This window comes from Salmo trutta, chromosome 13, assembly GCF_901001165.1.
Source record: "Salmo trutta chromosome 13, fSalTru1.1, whole genome shotgun sequence".
NCBI lineage: Eukaryota > Metazoa > Chordata > Actinopteri > Salmoniformes > Salmonidae > Salmo > Salmo trutta.
The window spans coordinates 14,230,358-14,246,976 of NC_042969.1; the positions used below are offsets into that span (position 1 = coordinate 14,230,358).

Sequence of the window (16,619 nt, forward strand, 5' to 3'; positions counted from 1 at the left end):
GTTCCCTATCATTTGGGTTGTCACCTTGGGGCAATATTCCTCCCCCCAAGTCCTTTGTCTCGCTGGGGCTATAGCATGCTTTCTTTTGACAAAAAGGAAAACCAGTCATTGAGGTTAAGGGGGTGAGAGGGACTGTGTGTGTGTGTGTGTGTGTGTATATATATATATATATATATGTGTGTGTGTGTGTGTGTGTGTGTGTGTGTGTGTGTGTGTGTGTGTGTGTGTGTGTGTGTGTGTGTGTGTGTGTGTGTGTGCGTGTGTGTGTGTGACAATTCCAACGTCGACATTCCAGGCCAGCAGGTGGGTTTCCAGGGCAGGGCCAGCGGCCTCCCTCTCCTTTTCCCCCTGGCACTTTCTGCCTCCCCTAAATCTTTATCCTGGGTCTCTACCCCTCCCTGCCTCCAGTGCCTCTGCATGTGGCTCCCCTGCCTCTTTCTGCCTCAGCCTGTGTCTCTGGATGCTGTCAGTGACAGGGATCATGTGGACTCACGCCAGGGCCATGATGCTGAGCGGTCGGGCCAAGGACTCCAGGCGCTTCAGCGTGTTCATATCATCAGACGACAGGCCCATCCCACTGTCCGACTGGCCCCCCTGCACGTGCAGAGAGAGGGAGGGAAATGGGAAAGAGAGGGATAGAGAGAGAGCGAGCGAGAGAGAGAGAGAGCGATAGAGGGAGAAACAAGGATGAGAGAGAGAGAAAGAGAAAGTGTCAGAGTTCACCAAAATGGTCTCACATGTCTATTCTTATAGGCCAGATGTTTTACAACCTACTAACGGGGCAGCTCTGTACGTGTGGTTCAGAGAAATCATCATGTTAGCCCAGCAAACCAAAATTGGTTCTGTGAAAGTTCCCAGAACATTCATTAGGTCGCGGCAAATGTTCTCATAAGGCAAAAACTTTCCAGTCTGCTGATGATTATAGAATGTTTGTCTAAAACATTCTCCTGATGTTGCAAGAACGTTCCTAGAAAAACATTTAATCTGTTCTTTAAAGGTTCCCATAATGTTTCATCAGGTGCATCTCAGTGCTAGAGGTGTCACTACAGACCCTGGATCGATTCCAACATTCTTTGAATGTTTTTGGGATGTTATCATGCTAATGTTAGATACAACCCTAACTAGAACTTCATGGGAATCTTAGCTAATGTTCTGGGAATGTTCCCGGTTTGCTGGGAGGTTTGGGTCACTTGGTGTTCAGCGTGTGAGATTGGGATAGGGGTGATGGGCTAATTCACCTCATGGTTGTCGTTAGAATCGTTCTCCATGGTAACCTCATCAAAGGTCTTCACACTTGCTGGACGGATCTTAATGTTCCTGAAAGGAAACGATTTCCAAAGTCAGATCCCAATGTAGGAAAAATGTCCCAGTCAGGGAAATCCAAGATTACACAGGTGCCAAAAAGCATTGAAAAAACACAATAATCGGGAACATAATCAATTCAGTCAACAATTACATAGTGTCGGGGGAATTGATCTTTAAAAATAAACCCTATTTTCTTGGCTTTCCAACACAGAGAGAATCAAATAACTGCTTAATTCAGCTTAAGGGATAACTGACATTAAAGCATTTTAATACATTCTCAATAAACCCACTCGTAGGACCTGTGAAAATATGAGGGTTTAACAAATATTATTTTAAGGGGACATAAATCCTGGAGTAGAGTCTGTGGTTTGGGAGGAAAATCTTTGAAGGGGCCACAATGCTTTGGGCTCCCTCACCTTCAGACTGCCAGTGTATATAGTTCTCATCCCAATCTTTATCAGGTCTTTCATTGTCCTCAAGCAGATCTACTTGCACTTCTTTAAGAGAAAGTACCTGACCCGCCAAGCAAAGCATACAAAGCATACAAAGCCAAGCAAAGAAAATGGAGTGGGCTCTGGACAATGTACTGAATAAAGAGTGGGGAAATGATTGGTTGTTATCTTAACACGCAGTTCAGTTAAAATAACACAGATTTATAGAGAGATTAACGTTACCATTAAGCCAAGATGCCCATGGAGACATTACATTTCACTGTTGAAATTTCTCTATTAAATGGTATATAATGTACATAGACTTACGGCAGAATTCTTCAACTAAGCGCTCTTCAATATGTATATCGCTGAAGCGTTACAGATTGCGTGATAGAAATTTTAAGGCAATTTCCCATTGAGCCGACTTATGCAGGGTTTACTGTGAATGCAGTCTCCACTAATGCGGGAACATTGCCTTTAAATTTCAATCACGCTGTAATGCTGAACTTCCACAATGCAGATTGAATGGAACCCTAAATTGCAATACAATAAATGTGAGAACCTTATTCAATACTATTGTGAGCCACAGGTGTGAGTGTGATCTCGTGTGTTAGGTTGAGGGTAATATCTCTCTGTTAGGTTGAGGGTAATATAGCAGGGTAATGTAGTGAACCGACTGGCCAGCTGACAGACTCATCCTTCTTACCAGGTGCTCCCCGAGTCGCGGTAAGAGAGTGGCCTGGTGTTGGTCTCCTCTGACAGGGCTGTGTTGGAGGGGTCTCCCTCCTTAGACAGCAGGGCTGCTATAGGGATGTAATGCTTTCCCTCCTGAATGGACAGAAAGAAGAGAGAACACAACATGTCAGACCAGAGGCCTAGCTTGCAGCTATCATAGATGAGAGGTCTAGCTAGCAGCTATCATAGACCAGAGGCCTAGCTAGCAGCTATCATAGACCAGAGGCCTAGCTAGCAGCTATCATAGACCAGAAGCCGAGGTAACTGCTATCATAGACGAGAGGCCTAGCTAGCAGCTAGCATAGACGAGAGGCCTAGCTAGCAGCTATCATAGACGAGAGGCCTAGCTAGCAGCTATCATCGACGAGAGGCCTAGCTAGCAGCTATCATAGACCAAAGGCCTAGCTAGCAGCTATCATAGACGAGAGGCCTAGCTAGCAGCTATCATAGACGAAAGGCCTAGCTAGCAGCTATCATAGACCATAGGCCTAGCTAACTGCTATCATAGCATGACGGAAAGCACATGTGTGTGATATCACGTGTAAAGCTTAGGGAGATTTGAGCTTGATACTGTTCGTGTGCTTCACAAAAATCCGTCCAGGACTAGCAGGGAATGTTGCCAAAGAAACCAAGGTCATGCCTAATAAATCCAATGTGGAATGTCTGAGGAGGGGGTGATGATGCTGGTGGAGACAACATCGCTGACTGGCCTGTAAAGGAGTTAGTCTGTATGTAACAGACCTATATTAATGAAAGTGTTGAAATCCTCCCTGTTCAGCTCTTTTCTGTACTGTCAGGATGGGTTCCCATGAGGTTGGTTTTCAGCGAGAGTGATCTGTTATGTTATAAAGTGTTTTAATTCGGTGGTTTTATTCTGATGGGAGGTCTGGCCTGCTATCATCTCTTTACTATCCCCACCACTGTCTGGTCTCATTTTAGTCCTGTCTGTGTGTGTCTGGGTCTGTCTGCAGTTAATGAACTATCTGGACCTGGGCCCAGTTGCATAAAACATCTTAAGTGTTACCTAAGGGAATTGTTTAATGACGTTGCATAGAGCCCCTCAAATATTTCCTTAGGTAAGGGCATACTTAAGGGGTTTTACGGTAGTTTCAAGGCATGTACGGCAGAAGGAGTATCTGGTTACCATGGATACGGCCTGAGATCGCATGTATTTTGTGAGATGGTAAAATAGTACTTCTACAATCAAGACAGGATAACCAAATTGATTCAGAAGATAATAAAGCATGTTTCTTGTAGGGATTTTTTCTCTCAACTTGTTTCTATTACTTTCTAGCACGTCAAGCGAACTTACAAAGTAGCTAGCTATCTACGCAGCTACTATAGCTTTGTAGCCGTGGATTGTGCACCTTCCATTGTTTAGCTAAGTAGCTAACTGTTAGCTAACTAGCTAGCTGGTTGATGTTTTCCTTTTGAAACCAGGGCAGAGGAAAGCAAGATTCACCTCCATACTGATTGAAGCACCCTTAACTTTTTTACTTCATTTAAGGGGGAAATGCACCTTAAAATGTTTTGTGCAAATTACTTAAAGTTAAGGAAACTTTAAGTTAAAATGAAAGCTAACTTAGGGTGTTTTATGCAACCGGGCCCCGGGCCTTATGTCTGGGAGAGAGGTGAAACTGGGAGCATGGCTGTAGATATCTGAGGAAGTCTCTTCCATTCTCTCAGTGACTTTGTTTTAAACTGTCTTTTAAACTCAAAGTTTTGGGCATTATAAGGTCTTGATGGTAACCTATTGTTTTGTTCTCGCTGGGGAAACAGCCAATTTTCCATCAGCACTCACAATCGCTGCTTTCCTTCTCCCTCTCTTGATTCCATCCCTCATTATCAATATCTCCCTGTCATTCCATTACCACAAAAGCAGCCCTTTCTTTATTGACAGTGTAGGAAAGTATAGCCCAGGACTATGTTTTTGTGTCATGGTTTCATGGCCTAAATTATTTAGATGTGTTCAATCTGGTCATCTTTCAGCTGGTGGTTGGGGCTAGTGATGAGGTGTGATTTTAATGTGAAAGGGGATTTAGTCAGTGTCAGAAGCTGCAGATTGATCACATCTGTAATCCTCCAGACCTTTGAGGACGATCTGTCAGTGTTTATGATAAAAGTGATCCTCCTCATTCCCTGCTGGGTTTGGGATGTTTCCATTGTCATAAATGGCCGTTGTACTCAAGTTCTCCAATGTTAAATCCTCCCCAAATGTACAGCCTCCCTCCCACATATACTACTGCTGCACTAAATTGACCACATTGTGAATACCTTAATACAGAGCTTATGATATTGCGTCATATTAGTATTACTATTGTTTTTCCTACAGTTTTGAAGTGCGGTTCCTCTTACGCGCCAGCTAAAGGGAGTGTGACTTCCCCTCCAAGTTCCCGTGAGCACCCCCCTGGGCCCAGAACCCTTCGCATCATCTCCAGTCTGTAGTGCTTTACTCAGAGGAGCCGCATCCTGAATAGTTGCAATTTGTGTGAGTCACCATCCAGAACCAGGGACTAATTTCATTGTTAAAAGTGGTTTTGTAAGGACAATGTGGCTCAAGTCCTTCACTGGGTTTTAGCTTACTCCACGGAAGTGGTTTTGAGCCATTTGCCTAAACTTGACTTACTTAAACCCTTTTACTCCGTGAGGAGCATACGTCATCCACAAATGTTCTCCTCCACACTGTTTTGGCTCTTGCCTCAGCTACAGACATTTACTGGTCAGAAGAAAAACAGTACGTCACACAAGCCTTAAGCACTTAGATGAAACAAGGCCCTATCCACAACTCTGCTGACCTCTGATCTCCAGGTCACCTTGAACCTGGTCTTCATCATGTGACACACCTTAACCCTTCATGGGTTCAACCACCTTCACCTAGTCACTCATTTCAGATTAGTGGTACCCTCACGGGTGGAAGGAATGATAGAACAAAGCCATAGGGATCTTACCTGCTGTACGCTGGCCTGTAGCAGGTCTCCTAGTCTCTCCACCAGTTCAGTGAAGGTTGGCCTGTTTCCTGGCTCAGCCTGCCAGCAGTCCAACATGGTCTGGTATCTGAGGAAAAATACACATCATGTCATTATGCTGGCTCGCAAATGCACATTAATAACACAGACACAATGTGTAGCTATACTGTTGAGCTAAAGTCAAATCAATTATGGTAATCACATGATAATCGCAAGTATTCACATCCATATGGGTTGCTAGGCTTGCTTCGCTCTGCAGTGCCTTGAGAAATTTAACCATTAGGCAAACAATACTCAATCTTTTACAATCAGGAGTGTTTTGACATTCAGAGAAACCCAATGCTCTCCTCCTCCACCAGACAGGCCCTGTGTGTGTGTGGACGCTAACTGACACGAGAGATGACCTGTAGCTGGCATTCACCCAAATCAACTGTCATCTACAATACTCATATACCAAATATTTCTTTTTCCAACGATCATCTGGTCTCTGGGGCTGTATCTCGTTCTCCCTAGGTCTCGGTGTGAACATTAGGAACCCCCCCGCCCCTCAGCTCTTTGACGAGCTGTCAGCGTCTCTGCCCATGTGGGAAGACTCAGGGCCGTTATGTGCTGTGTTTTCACTGCAGCAGTGGCCTGTAATAATGGCCGGACTCGGACGTGGAGGAATTCAGAGACAGAGCGCCGGCCGCTGCTGCTGTTTAAATCAAACCCCATAGCCAGCGTGGTGAACGAGCTCGGCCGGGGTGTTGATGAATCCCTAGCTCGCTTCATACTATGGAGTGCGGCCCCCAAACACAGAGGCCCTTACGTAAACACAGCCAGGTGCCCATTAGCTCCATTATGTTCCTCTGATTGGCACCAGATTGAGTCAATTTGAGTTTGGAGAAAATTACAGTAAAAAGCAGATGGTCCATTACGCCCTCGATCCTCCCCCATACCCTCGCCTTTTGCCCTCTCCATCTGTGTTTGTATTCAGGACACCTAGACCTTGGCTTGGCAAGACGTCTCCTCTCCCCTCTGTGCGGTGGAGATTGGCTGGAGGAAGCGGCTGGGCTGTGATTCCCCATGTCCATGAGTGTCCTTGGCCAGGTGGAGGGACTCCTAACATCCTCAATGACAGGATGGAAGCCCAGAGTAGACCACCATGGCCCACATGGCCAACAAATCAAGAGGGGATGTAGACAGCATTGTGGACAGCACAATTTCAACCCTGCTTCCTGTCTGCTTCGTAATGGGAAAAAATTGGTTCCACCCCCCTTCTGTCTCTTCATGGAATACGCTGCCGTGGGGGGCCATTGTGGTGGTACGAATTCCAAAGTCCACTTCTCTCTTCCCTGCAGGAAAGCTGTGGGACGTTGGGAGGTGGACATCCGTTTTTCTCGATTCCTGCGTCTTGAGGAGCGTCTTCCACATTCTGATGAGGATGCATCAGATCGGCGCACCGTTAGGCTGATGGAGGAAGTGGACCTTCCAATCTTCTAAACGGAGGGTCACATTCCTGATGAGCCAGTGCAGCAGCAGCAGGGTAGATTTACCACCCCATATCGCCCGGCCCTGCGGCCCCTTTCATCATCCATATAACGGGGGGTTGGGGTCAAGGTCAGGGGCTCTGGATCCCAGGCTCCCACACACATGATCAACATCAGGCCCGGGAGGCTCTGAAGAGAAGTGTGGGAGACAGGGGTATTACCCCTGTAGAATAGAGGGAGTACCGCTCCCCTGCTTCCCATTTAAACTGATATCAGCAGGTTGTAGTTCATGGTTCCTTGGCATGAGCTTAGCAGAGTGTTATCTGCTCTCTATCTTAATTCGGTCAATGGAGCACTTTGCTTTGAACCAGAATGGAAAGGATCTTAGAGAGGAGAACCTGGCACCAGTGGGTCTGACTCTGGACCTACAGAGCTGCTGTTTAGCTCTATTCCCAGTCCCCACGCTCTAAGACTCCAGTCTGGATCATATATTTGCAGGTCAACTCCAATCACCATCTCCCATGTCTCCATGATACATCCATTCAATTGGCTGCAGTTGGCACAAGATGTTTTAAACATTCTGGACATCCCGGTGGTAAAGGGTTATAAAACATAAGTACAGGATTGATCCTTTCCAAATGAATAAGACAGAGGGAGTATAACTCCACCATGCTTTGTCACAAATGAAAACCAAACGCTACGCACACACACACACACACACACACACACAGCAGAATGTGAGATAGATTGAGAGCAGTGCTCAGGATGTGAGAGCGAGGGGTCCGTTGGGAGTAGGTTGTAAACTCGCAGGGTTGGGTGCGTTACTTTCTAACTGTAATCCGTTACAGTTGCTAGTTACATATTCAAAATTGTAATTAGTAACGTCATTTTTGGATGACAAAAACTCTAACATAATCTGATTACTTTCAGTTACTTTTAGATTACTTTCCCCATAAGAGGCAATATTACCAAATGAAAAACATCTATTGCGGGATAAATCAGTGTTAGAGTTTACATAGCTGGCCTTAAATGGATGTTGCATGTTACTTTATGGGTTGGTTATGTAGGCTTCTTCTAAACCAATTCTTTCTACTACAGACAATAATATATTAGCTAGGTAATATCTTTACATTAAAAACCAAGGTATTTTAACACACCTTGATCTTCAAGAATACGAATTGGAAATAAAATAATTAATAAAATAATTTGGGGCGTGCTTATATTTCTCCTATTCACACATGTTCAAGTGTGTATTAATGCACATGTGTGAATTGGACATGTGTTTTTTGCATATCCCACTCTCCCTGAGACACTCTCAGAGAGTGGGGTCACAACCAGGGTCTGCCATTATCAACGGTAACCCTGGAGCAATTAAGGTTATGTGCCTTGCTCAAAGGCACATAGACCTATTTTCACCTTGTTGGCTTGGGGATTCTAACTAGCGGTCTGACCTTTCGGTTACTGGCCTAACTTTCGAACTGCTAGGCTACCTGCCACTACCTGGAAATATACATTAGCCAAATTGTTTTACCGGAGCATAACCCAAAAACTAAAGATGAATTATACTACTCTGTTGTTTATGATTTGGTTGTCATGGAGCGAGGTTTCCCAAACTCAGCCCTGGGGCACCCCCTAGGAGCATGTCTTTTTTTGTTGCCCTAGCACTACACAGCTGATTCAAATAATCAAAGCTTGATGATGAGTTGGTTAATTCAAATCAGCTGTGTTATGCTAGGGCAAAATAATTAAATATGCACCCGGGGGGCCCAGGACCGAGTTTGGGAAACCCTGTCATGGAGGACTGATTGGGCTCATTGCTTCAAGTTGAAAAATAAATGCTGCTCTCATGGAGTGGCATGCTTTGAGCACTACCGATATCTCAATCATTTGCAGCTGTTGAAGTCTATCAAAAGTGTGCGAGTTTGAGCATTTGTCCATTAGGCCTATGGATACATTTATTTTTATATCTGCAAGAATTAGATTGAGCAATAAAAGCCCCACTCGTGGTCTTCTTAAATTAAACTTGTAGTTGACACTGTGGAGCACAATACCACAGAGGAGTTAAGAAGGGAGGAACTCCTTCAAACTTTTATTCCATAGGCTGGGATCCGCACTATGCAGCTGTTGCAAAAGTGCATTTTTAACTGTCTGTCCACTGGTTGCAAAAACAATGATTGATAGGCAGCTTAAACTTATTGAATTCAACCATTATTGGGTTAAAATACACTTTTGTGAACAGCCCCCCCCCCAGACAAACCCAATTGTGCACCACCCTAAGAGATTCCCAGTCACGGCCAGTTGTGACACAGCCTGGGATCGAACCCAGGTATGTAGTGACGCAACAAGCACTGCAATGCAGTGCCTTAGACATCTGTGCCACTCAGGAGGCCAATATTTTCCCTTTTTTCAATTTTGCTTTGAATGTCATTGAGATAACAGAAAGATGTCATAGGTTCCTTTCTGAATTTAAAAGTAATCCTAGAAGTAATCATGTCGTTTTTCAAAAGTATCTGATTACAATAGTTTTGCTGGTAACGTAACAGATTTCAGCTACAGTTTAAAAAAATAATCAGTTACATGTAATCCATTACTCCCCAACCCTGTAAACTCGGACGTGTGCCATAGCCTGGGACAGTGAGTGAGAGAGAGCCCCAGCACTTAGTTCTCCCTGCTGAGAAGCCACCCAGTCACCTCATAAAGGCAACAACAACCCCAGATCCCCCTGTCCAGTCACCTCATAAAGGCAACAACCCCAGCTCCTCCTGTTCAGTCCACCTCTCTGCTAGACTAACAGCACTGACACCACAGGGGCAGGAGAAACCCCCCTAGACTCCCCCAAAGATATTCTGTTTCAGCAGCACCGTCCACATCTGCCCTGCTTCAGATCCCCCTTGTGTGGACAAGGGAGGAGAGTCTCCCGCTCCTTGCTCTCATTACCCTGTGCCCGGCTACCCCCTGGCCACTCCCCACTCCCACAGCCTTTAAATGTGGGGCTCAATTACGACCGCATCGATGTCAGTCCGAAAATGGATCCGCACCTCGCCGCCCACCACACCCCTCGGTTAACTGCCAATCAGCAGCACCTGTCTCCCCTCCGCATTCAGAGCTGGATTACCCATGATGCCTATCAGGCCCTGTCACTCATTCTGACGAATGAAGGAGCAGATACAAGGCCTCTTTTCAGCTCCAGTATATCGATATGGGAGGCTTTTCTTTACTGCCCTCTAATGTGTTGCCCTGAGTAAGAGTTCCTGGTGGATAATTACCCTCAGGAGAGGTTGGGGGATACGTTGAGAGGACTAGAGGCATGCTTGGGGGTCTTTAAAAGTTTCACGAGCCAAGGGAGCTCGATGCATTATGCACTGCCAAGAGGTGAGAGAGCTTTCTGACATAGGCCACTCTTCAAACTGCAAGTGTATTCCTTTTTTTGCCCTGAGTTAGATGATGAGGTTGGGGTTTGTATGTGAAGTAATGGAGTAATGGAGTAACAAAGATCGCTTGATCCTTACATTTCAGAGGAGGAGTATTCCGGAGCTCTCATCCTGGTCCCTTCCTTCAGTCGGCAGCAGAAGTCCTCGTCGATGTGTAAGCCGGGATACGGAGAGGCACCTGGGGGGGGGTGGGGGGGGGATTATCAGACACTTCAATCTCCCACACAGAGAGGGCCCGGATACTTTACACAGATTAGACAAGAAAGCTTCATAAACAGTCAGTTAAGACTTCAACTGATTGACCTTGCACATGGACAATGTCATGACTCTCCTCACGACAACAATGATATTATACACTGAATAACATCTAGAGACAGAAATATGATTTAATTGGACTACTGGGTCTGAAGTAAGACTCTTTCGAGAATAATTTGAATTTATGCTTGGCTCAGCCGAAACAAAAACAATAACACACGACTAAGCCAACTTGTATCGAATATCCAATCCAGTTGGGGTTTTGGAAAATATTGCCCACGCCATCTAATCCATAAAAATGTCCAGACTCCTGAACCAATATTTTCATGTACCCGACTGTCATCCCTGACACAATATCAGATAGCATCGAAAGCTCCAGAGCACTATGTTGATACGATGTAACATCTACTAGTACGCCATGTTATACGTTCTCTTCGTCACATCAACCCAACATGCTAAGTAAATAGGCAGATTACCGCGTAACTCAAGTCTAACACAGAAACCGAAGTGTAGTTGAAGGTTTGACACCTAAACTAACAAGACGGTGAAATCCAAAAACATAAGACAAAACTCAAGCTGCTAGACCTGCGGGTCACATTGCGATATGCATGTTCCAGCACCTTGGGACTGGAGCAAACTTTTGACCTCTGAACAACTATCTGTATCAGATTGCCAGACTTGAGTGTTTGACATTTTTTTGCAGTTGTTTTCGTGTCCTAATTTATCTTTCTGAGACCATGTTAACACCACCCAGATGTGGGAGTGAGTGAATGGTTCTTTGAAGGTATATGTATCAGTGTCTGTGGTTCTGTGTGTGTGGTTCTGACAGAGAAAGATTACGGGAGAGAGTGAGAGAAAAAGAGAAAAGAAAGAGAGAGAAATAGAGAGAGAGAGAGAGAGAGAGAAAGAACGAGTGTTTGAATGCACCCCATGTCTTGAGGTATTTGAAATGTCACACTTTTTTTTGGACCCAGTTCCCTCGAAAATGATTGGCTCCATGGCAGAGGTTGAAGTGTAGATGCCCAATGAATCCTAAAGCCCTGAATCCATGTACTGTTCTTTCCTTACACTTTTGTAACATTTACTCTGAATGTTGTCCTTGCTACCTATGGTTTTCTCAAGCTGACAATGCAGCCCTGTTTGTCCCAGAGGCACAATTACGCAGTAGCAGAAGCCAGTTATGACCCAGTGCATCTGGAGGAGCTGCATGGCTGGGGGCACCTTGCCTCGCCTGGCTAGCTGACTGGAAACTAGTCTCCTCGCTGAACCTTGCTGGCTGATGAGGGAAAGAAACCTCTCCCTCCTTTGGAAGGAATACTGCACGCCATGTGCACAATTGTAAGATTATGTGTGCAAAGAATTATACAGACAATAGTTTTTTTCAAACTATTTTGTGACTATTTGATAAAAACAAATTATAAGCAGTAACATTTTTACTGAGTAATAAAAAAATCATAAATAGCATCATAAGAATTCTCTGATAGAAATCCATTACAGGCCAGAAAAGATCAGTGTGCACCAAAGCAGTCAGTTTGCAGTTTCATTAACAATCCTAAAACAATAGTCCTCGTAGACGTGATTCAGGACCTACACAACAGAGGAAATCTGCATTGAATAAGTCTGTATTGTTCCAAATGGCTGTGCACAGATGTTTGTTCATTTCTGCTCATTCATTCTGCAAATGGGGAGGTCAGGTGAGATATTTGTGTTTGTATTTATTATGGATCACCATTAGTTCCTGCCAAGGCAGCAGCTACTCTTCCTGGGTGGGGTCCAGCAAAATTAAGGCAGTTATACAATTCTAAAAACATTATAATACATTCACAACAGATTTCACAACACATTGTGTTCCCTCAGGCCCCTACTCCACTACCACATATCTACAACACAAAATCCATGTGTACGCGTGGGTATAGTGCGTATGTTATCATATGTGAGTATGCATGTGTCTGAGGGACTACAAGGCATGGTGAGTCATTCCTGGTATGTATATTTACCCAGAGAGAAGATCTCCCACATCAGAACTCCAAAGGACCACACATCGCTCTGAGTGGTGTAGATCTTGTCAAAAATGGCCTCTGGCGCCATCCACTTGAGGGGCAGTCTGGCCTGTGAGGGGAGAGATGGAGATAAGAGACGAAAGCTCTTTTAAATGAGTATCTCATCTCACCTGTGTGACTGGCTGTCTCATCAATACCATCAATAACCAACCTGTCACATCTGAGGAGAATCAGAAGGGCTTGTTGAGTAAAGTAGGGTAAATGCCCTCATTGGCATAGTACTACCAAACATCCTCAACAACCAATCGTCCTCTAGTCTATGTAGACAGACACGTTTATTAAATATGCAGACAAACAGTGAAATCTGCCCAGAATATCTGGCATTTCCCAGATCTCCTGCATTTATTCAATCGCTCTTTTGTTTTTGCCAAGTCGGTAATAACAGAACACGTGTTCTGGTTCTTTTCCATCAAGCTGAGTGTTTCTGAATGTCTCTCTCTCACACAACAGCCGATAATCGACGTCAAGTCGTTGGTGCGTTTCATCACGTGTAATTGACTTATTATGTCAGATGAATAGTAGCACAGCATAGCATTGTAAAAAAGATCAGATTGCTGTTCATACTTACATCTCCTTTGCGAACGTAGTCTGGGTCTTTGTAGATGTCTCTGGCCAGTCCAAAATCGCATATCTTCACAACATTATTCTCAGACAGTAGTATGTTTCTTGCAGCCAGATCACGATGAATACACTAACAAAAAGAAGAGAAAGGATTGACATCGATGCATGACTTTACATGAACGTTTGAGTTATGTGGACATATCTCAAGTTACGATTCAGCCTAATGTGATAAAGCATGGCTAGGACTATTTCCTGACCATGTGACCTGATAGGAAACACTCAATGCCCTGTGCATCTCAGCTAAGGCAACCATATGGAACAGTCATCAATTGTATTCGGAATGCGAAGTGTTCCATACCCAGGTTAAAGCCTTCTCTCTAATATTGACAACAATGGGTTCACTAATTAGTACCATCTGCTCTCTCAGAGCTTGTGACAGACCTTTAAATCTGAATGAGTTTTAGACTGATTATAGCCAATAGACTCACAAGGAACATTTATTTAAAAAAAAGCATTTTTACCATTATTTAACTAGGCAAGTCAGTTAAGAACAAATTCTTATTTTCAATGATGGCCTAGGAACAGCAGGTTAACTGCCTTAATCAGGGGGAGAATGACAGATTTGTACCTTGTCAGCTCAGGGATCTGAACTTGCAACCTTTCGGTTACTAGCCCAACGCGTTAACCACTAGGCTACCCTGCAGCCCGAACATAGTGTTCTATGAATAAAAAATGTGAACAAAACAACTTCCCCAGCTGTCAAAATACAACAGCCTTTTATTAAATCTAAAGTCAACTGGACTGAATAAAGCTTTATAAACTGGTATTAGATTAATACCCAACATGTGTGTCACAAGATTACCTTTAGCAAAGTATTTTGATACCGTAATTTGCCTGGAGGAGGTGCATACCTTGCGCGAAGCCAGGAACTCCATGCCTTTTGCAACTTGGAAAATGTAGCAAATCAAATCTTCCATTGTCAGCACTCTCTTGTACAGATCCTCTGGCTCTGAGGGTAAAACGGAGCATAAAGTGTAAATGAATACAAACTATTTTCATGAACATGATTTAGTACGGTGTAACACGTACAGTGAGCTACAAACGTTTTGGCATGAAATTATATGATACAATGACTATGAGGTTAAAGTGCAGACTGTCAGCTTTTATTTGATGGTATTTTCTTTATCCATATTAGGTGAACTGTTTAGAAATGACAGCACTTTTTGTACATAGTCCCCCATTATAATGGAGCCAAATTATTGGGACAAATTCCCTTATATGTCTATTAAAGTAGACAAAAGTTAAAATAAAAAATGTAAATGTAAAAATAAATAGTAAATAAATTGGTTCCACATTCCTTGCACATAATTATTACATTTGTCACATCATGCTTGTGACTTTACCATTTTTATGCATTTGCAGTTTGTTTTGGTTGTGTTTCAGATTATTTTTTGCCCAATGGAAATTAATGGTAAATAATGTATTGTGTCATTTTGAAGTCACTTTTATTGTAAATAAGAATATACTTCTACATTAATGTGGATGCTACCATTGTTACGGATAATCCTGAATGAATCGTGAATAATGGTGAATGAGAAAATTACAGAGGCATAAATATCATACCCACCCAAAAATGCTAACCTCCCCTGTTATTGTAATGGTGAGAGGTTAGCATGTTTTGGGGGTATGATATAAAATGCTAACCTCCACTGTTATTGTCATGGTGAGAGGTTAGCATGTCTTTGGGGTATGATATAAAATGCTAACCTCCCCTGTTATTGTCATGGTGAAAGGTTAGCATGTTTTGGGGGTATGATATTGGTGCACCTGTAACTTCCTCACTCATCATTATTCACGATTCATTCAGGACTATCCGTAATCATGGTCGCATCTACATTAATGCGGAAGTGTTTAGAAACATATTCTATTCTTATTTACAACAAAAGTGATTCCAAAATGACAATACATTATTTAACATTCATATAGATAGTTAGATATATATTTTTTTAAATGGCCGACGTGCCAGCAGCAGGTAAACAGTCAGGACAGAGGAGGATGTCAACAGAGGCCTCCTCCTCCACTCCTGCTTTTGCCCAAGGCCCAGTGGGTATCAGCCCGTGGTTCCTGTCCTATCGATTTAATTTATGAATAGGAGGAAACGTCCCATCAGGCCCAGGGAAGAAAACAATTAGGGGGCATGGGAGTGTGGGTGGAGGTGAGAGGGAAGGGTGAAGGGGGCGGTGAGGGGAAGGAAGACGCTGTTGGCTCATTTAGTTTACCTTCCTCCTCTTCCTCTGAGTCGCAGTAGCTCTTATCTTCCACAAAGCCGGAGCTGGCCGAGCTTCCGGTGCTGGCCACGCTCTCCAGGCGCCGCTTGATGAGCTCGCTTAGGTCACAGCCCGACCCCGACGTCACCACCTTACCGTCCTGGCTCTGACATACGAGACACACACCAGATCAAAAATACAGATGCAAACCTTGAGTCACTTTAGAAAACGGTTCTTCTGACAATCTGGGGTTTTCCTGTTAGGTTGAGAAATGTACTGAATCATGAAGGTTTTGACAGCTAAGTAGACTAAATCATGAAGGCTTTTGATTTGATGAGAAAGCAGGATTTCTGAAAGCTGCTGATTTACCTTATAAACGATGAAATCAGCCCTCTTGCTTCTCAAGTAGTTTGACAAGTTTCCATATTTGCAGTACTCCACTATCATCATCAATGGACCTGAGAAGAAAGAAGCACGGAATTCAAAGAAGATTCCAAACAAGTAACGATTCATAAACAGTAAAAACAGGATTTTCTCTGAGATTCCATCAATTTATAAATGTACTTCACAAATTGTATGCAAGTCATACAGTGTGACTAAGTTTAAACAGAGTTAACCCTGTCCTCTCTCTCTCACCTCCAGGCTTGGTGCAGGCTCCCAGCAGGTTGACCACGTTCAGATGATGACCAATGTGGATCAGGATCTTCAGCTCCGACATCAGAGCCTTGCGCTCATTTGTCGTAGCTCCTCCTGTTTCAACATAAACACAGACTATTTACAGGGATGAAGGTTCAATGTACATGTCCTATTGCGGGGATACTGTTTCATACAACTCCACAAAAGAGTGGATGTATTTTGGCTTTTAATTAAAATGTCATATAAATTCTTTATCTTCCTTTAAGATTACTCCAACTGATGTACGTTCATGGACGTCTGGAAACCAAACAGTATAGATGGAAAATAAATAACCGATTTTTACGCATGTGGAGGAGATTTTAGATAGGCAAGACATTTTTCACATAAGGTAATATGATTATCTGCATGAGAACATTCAATGTGCAAGGTTAAGATGGTATGCAAAGATGGACAGCGGGAAATAAATGAAGTCAACATGGGAATATATAGAACTTAAAACACAA

At 43.6% G+C, this 16,619-nt stretch overlaps 1 protein-coding gene across 1 annotated transcript in view; it reads right to left on the reverse strand.

The window, feature by feature from the left end:
* The window catches only part of LOC115205263 (vascular endothelial growth factor receptor kdr-like), an 87,932-nt gene that overhangs the window by 12,341 nt on the left and 58,972 nt on the right, over window positions 1-16,619 (reverse strand). Inside the window, exons 19-29 of the mRNA XM_029771039.1 lie at window positions 16,117-16,230; window positions 15,850-15,938; window positions 15,493-15,646; window positions 14,125-14,222; window positions 13,221-13,343; window positions 12,590-12,701; window positions 10,416-10,515; window positions 5,420-5,525; window positions 2,443-2,564; window positions 1,239-1,317; window positions 494-594 (exon numbers count right to left, since the gene is read on the reverse strand). Coding sequence (XP_029626899.1) covers window positions 494-594; window positions 1,239-1,317; window positions 2,443-2,564; window positions 5,420-5,525; window positions 10,416-10,515; window positions 12,590-12,701; window positions 13,221-13,343; window positions 14,125-14,222; window positions 15,493-15,646; window positions 15,850-15,938; window positions 16,117-16,230 — 1,198 coding nt within the window. The remainder of the gene's footprint in view (window positions 1-493; window positions 595-1,238; window positions 1,318-2,442; window positions 2,565-5,419; window positions 5,526-10,415; window positions 10,516-12,589; window positions 12,702-13,220; window positions 13,344-14,124; window positions 14,223-15,492; window positions 15,647-15,849; window positions 15,939-16,116; window positions 16,231-16,619) is intronic.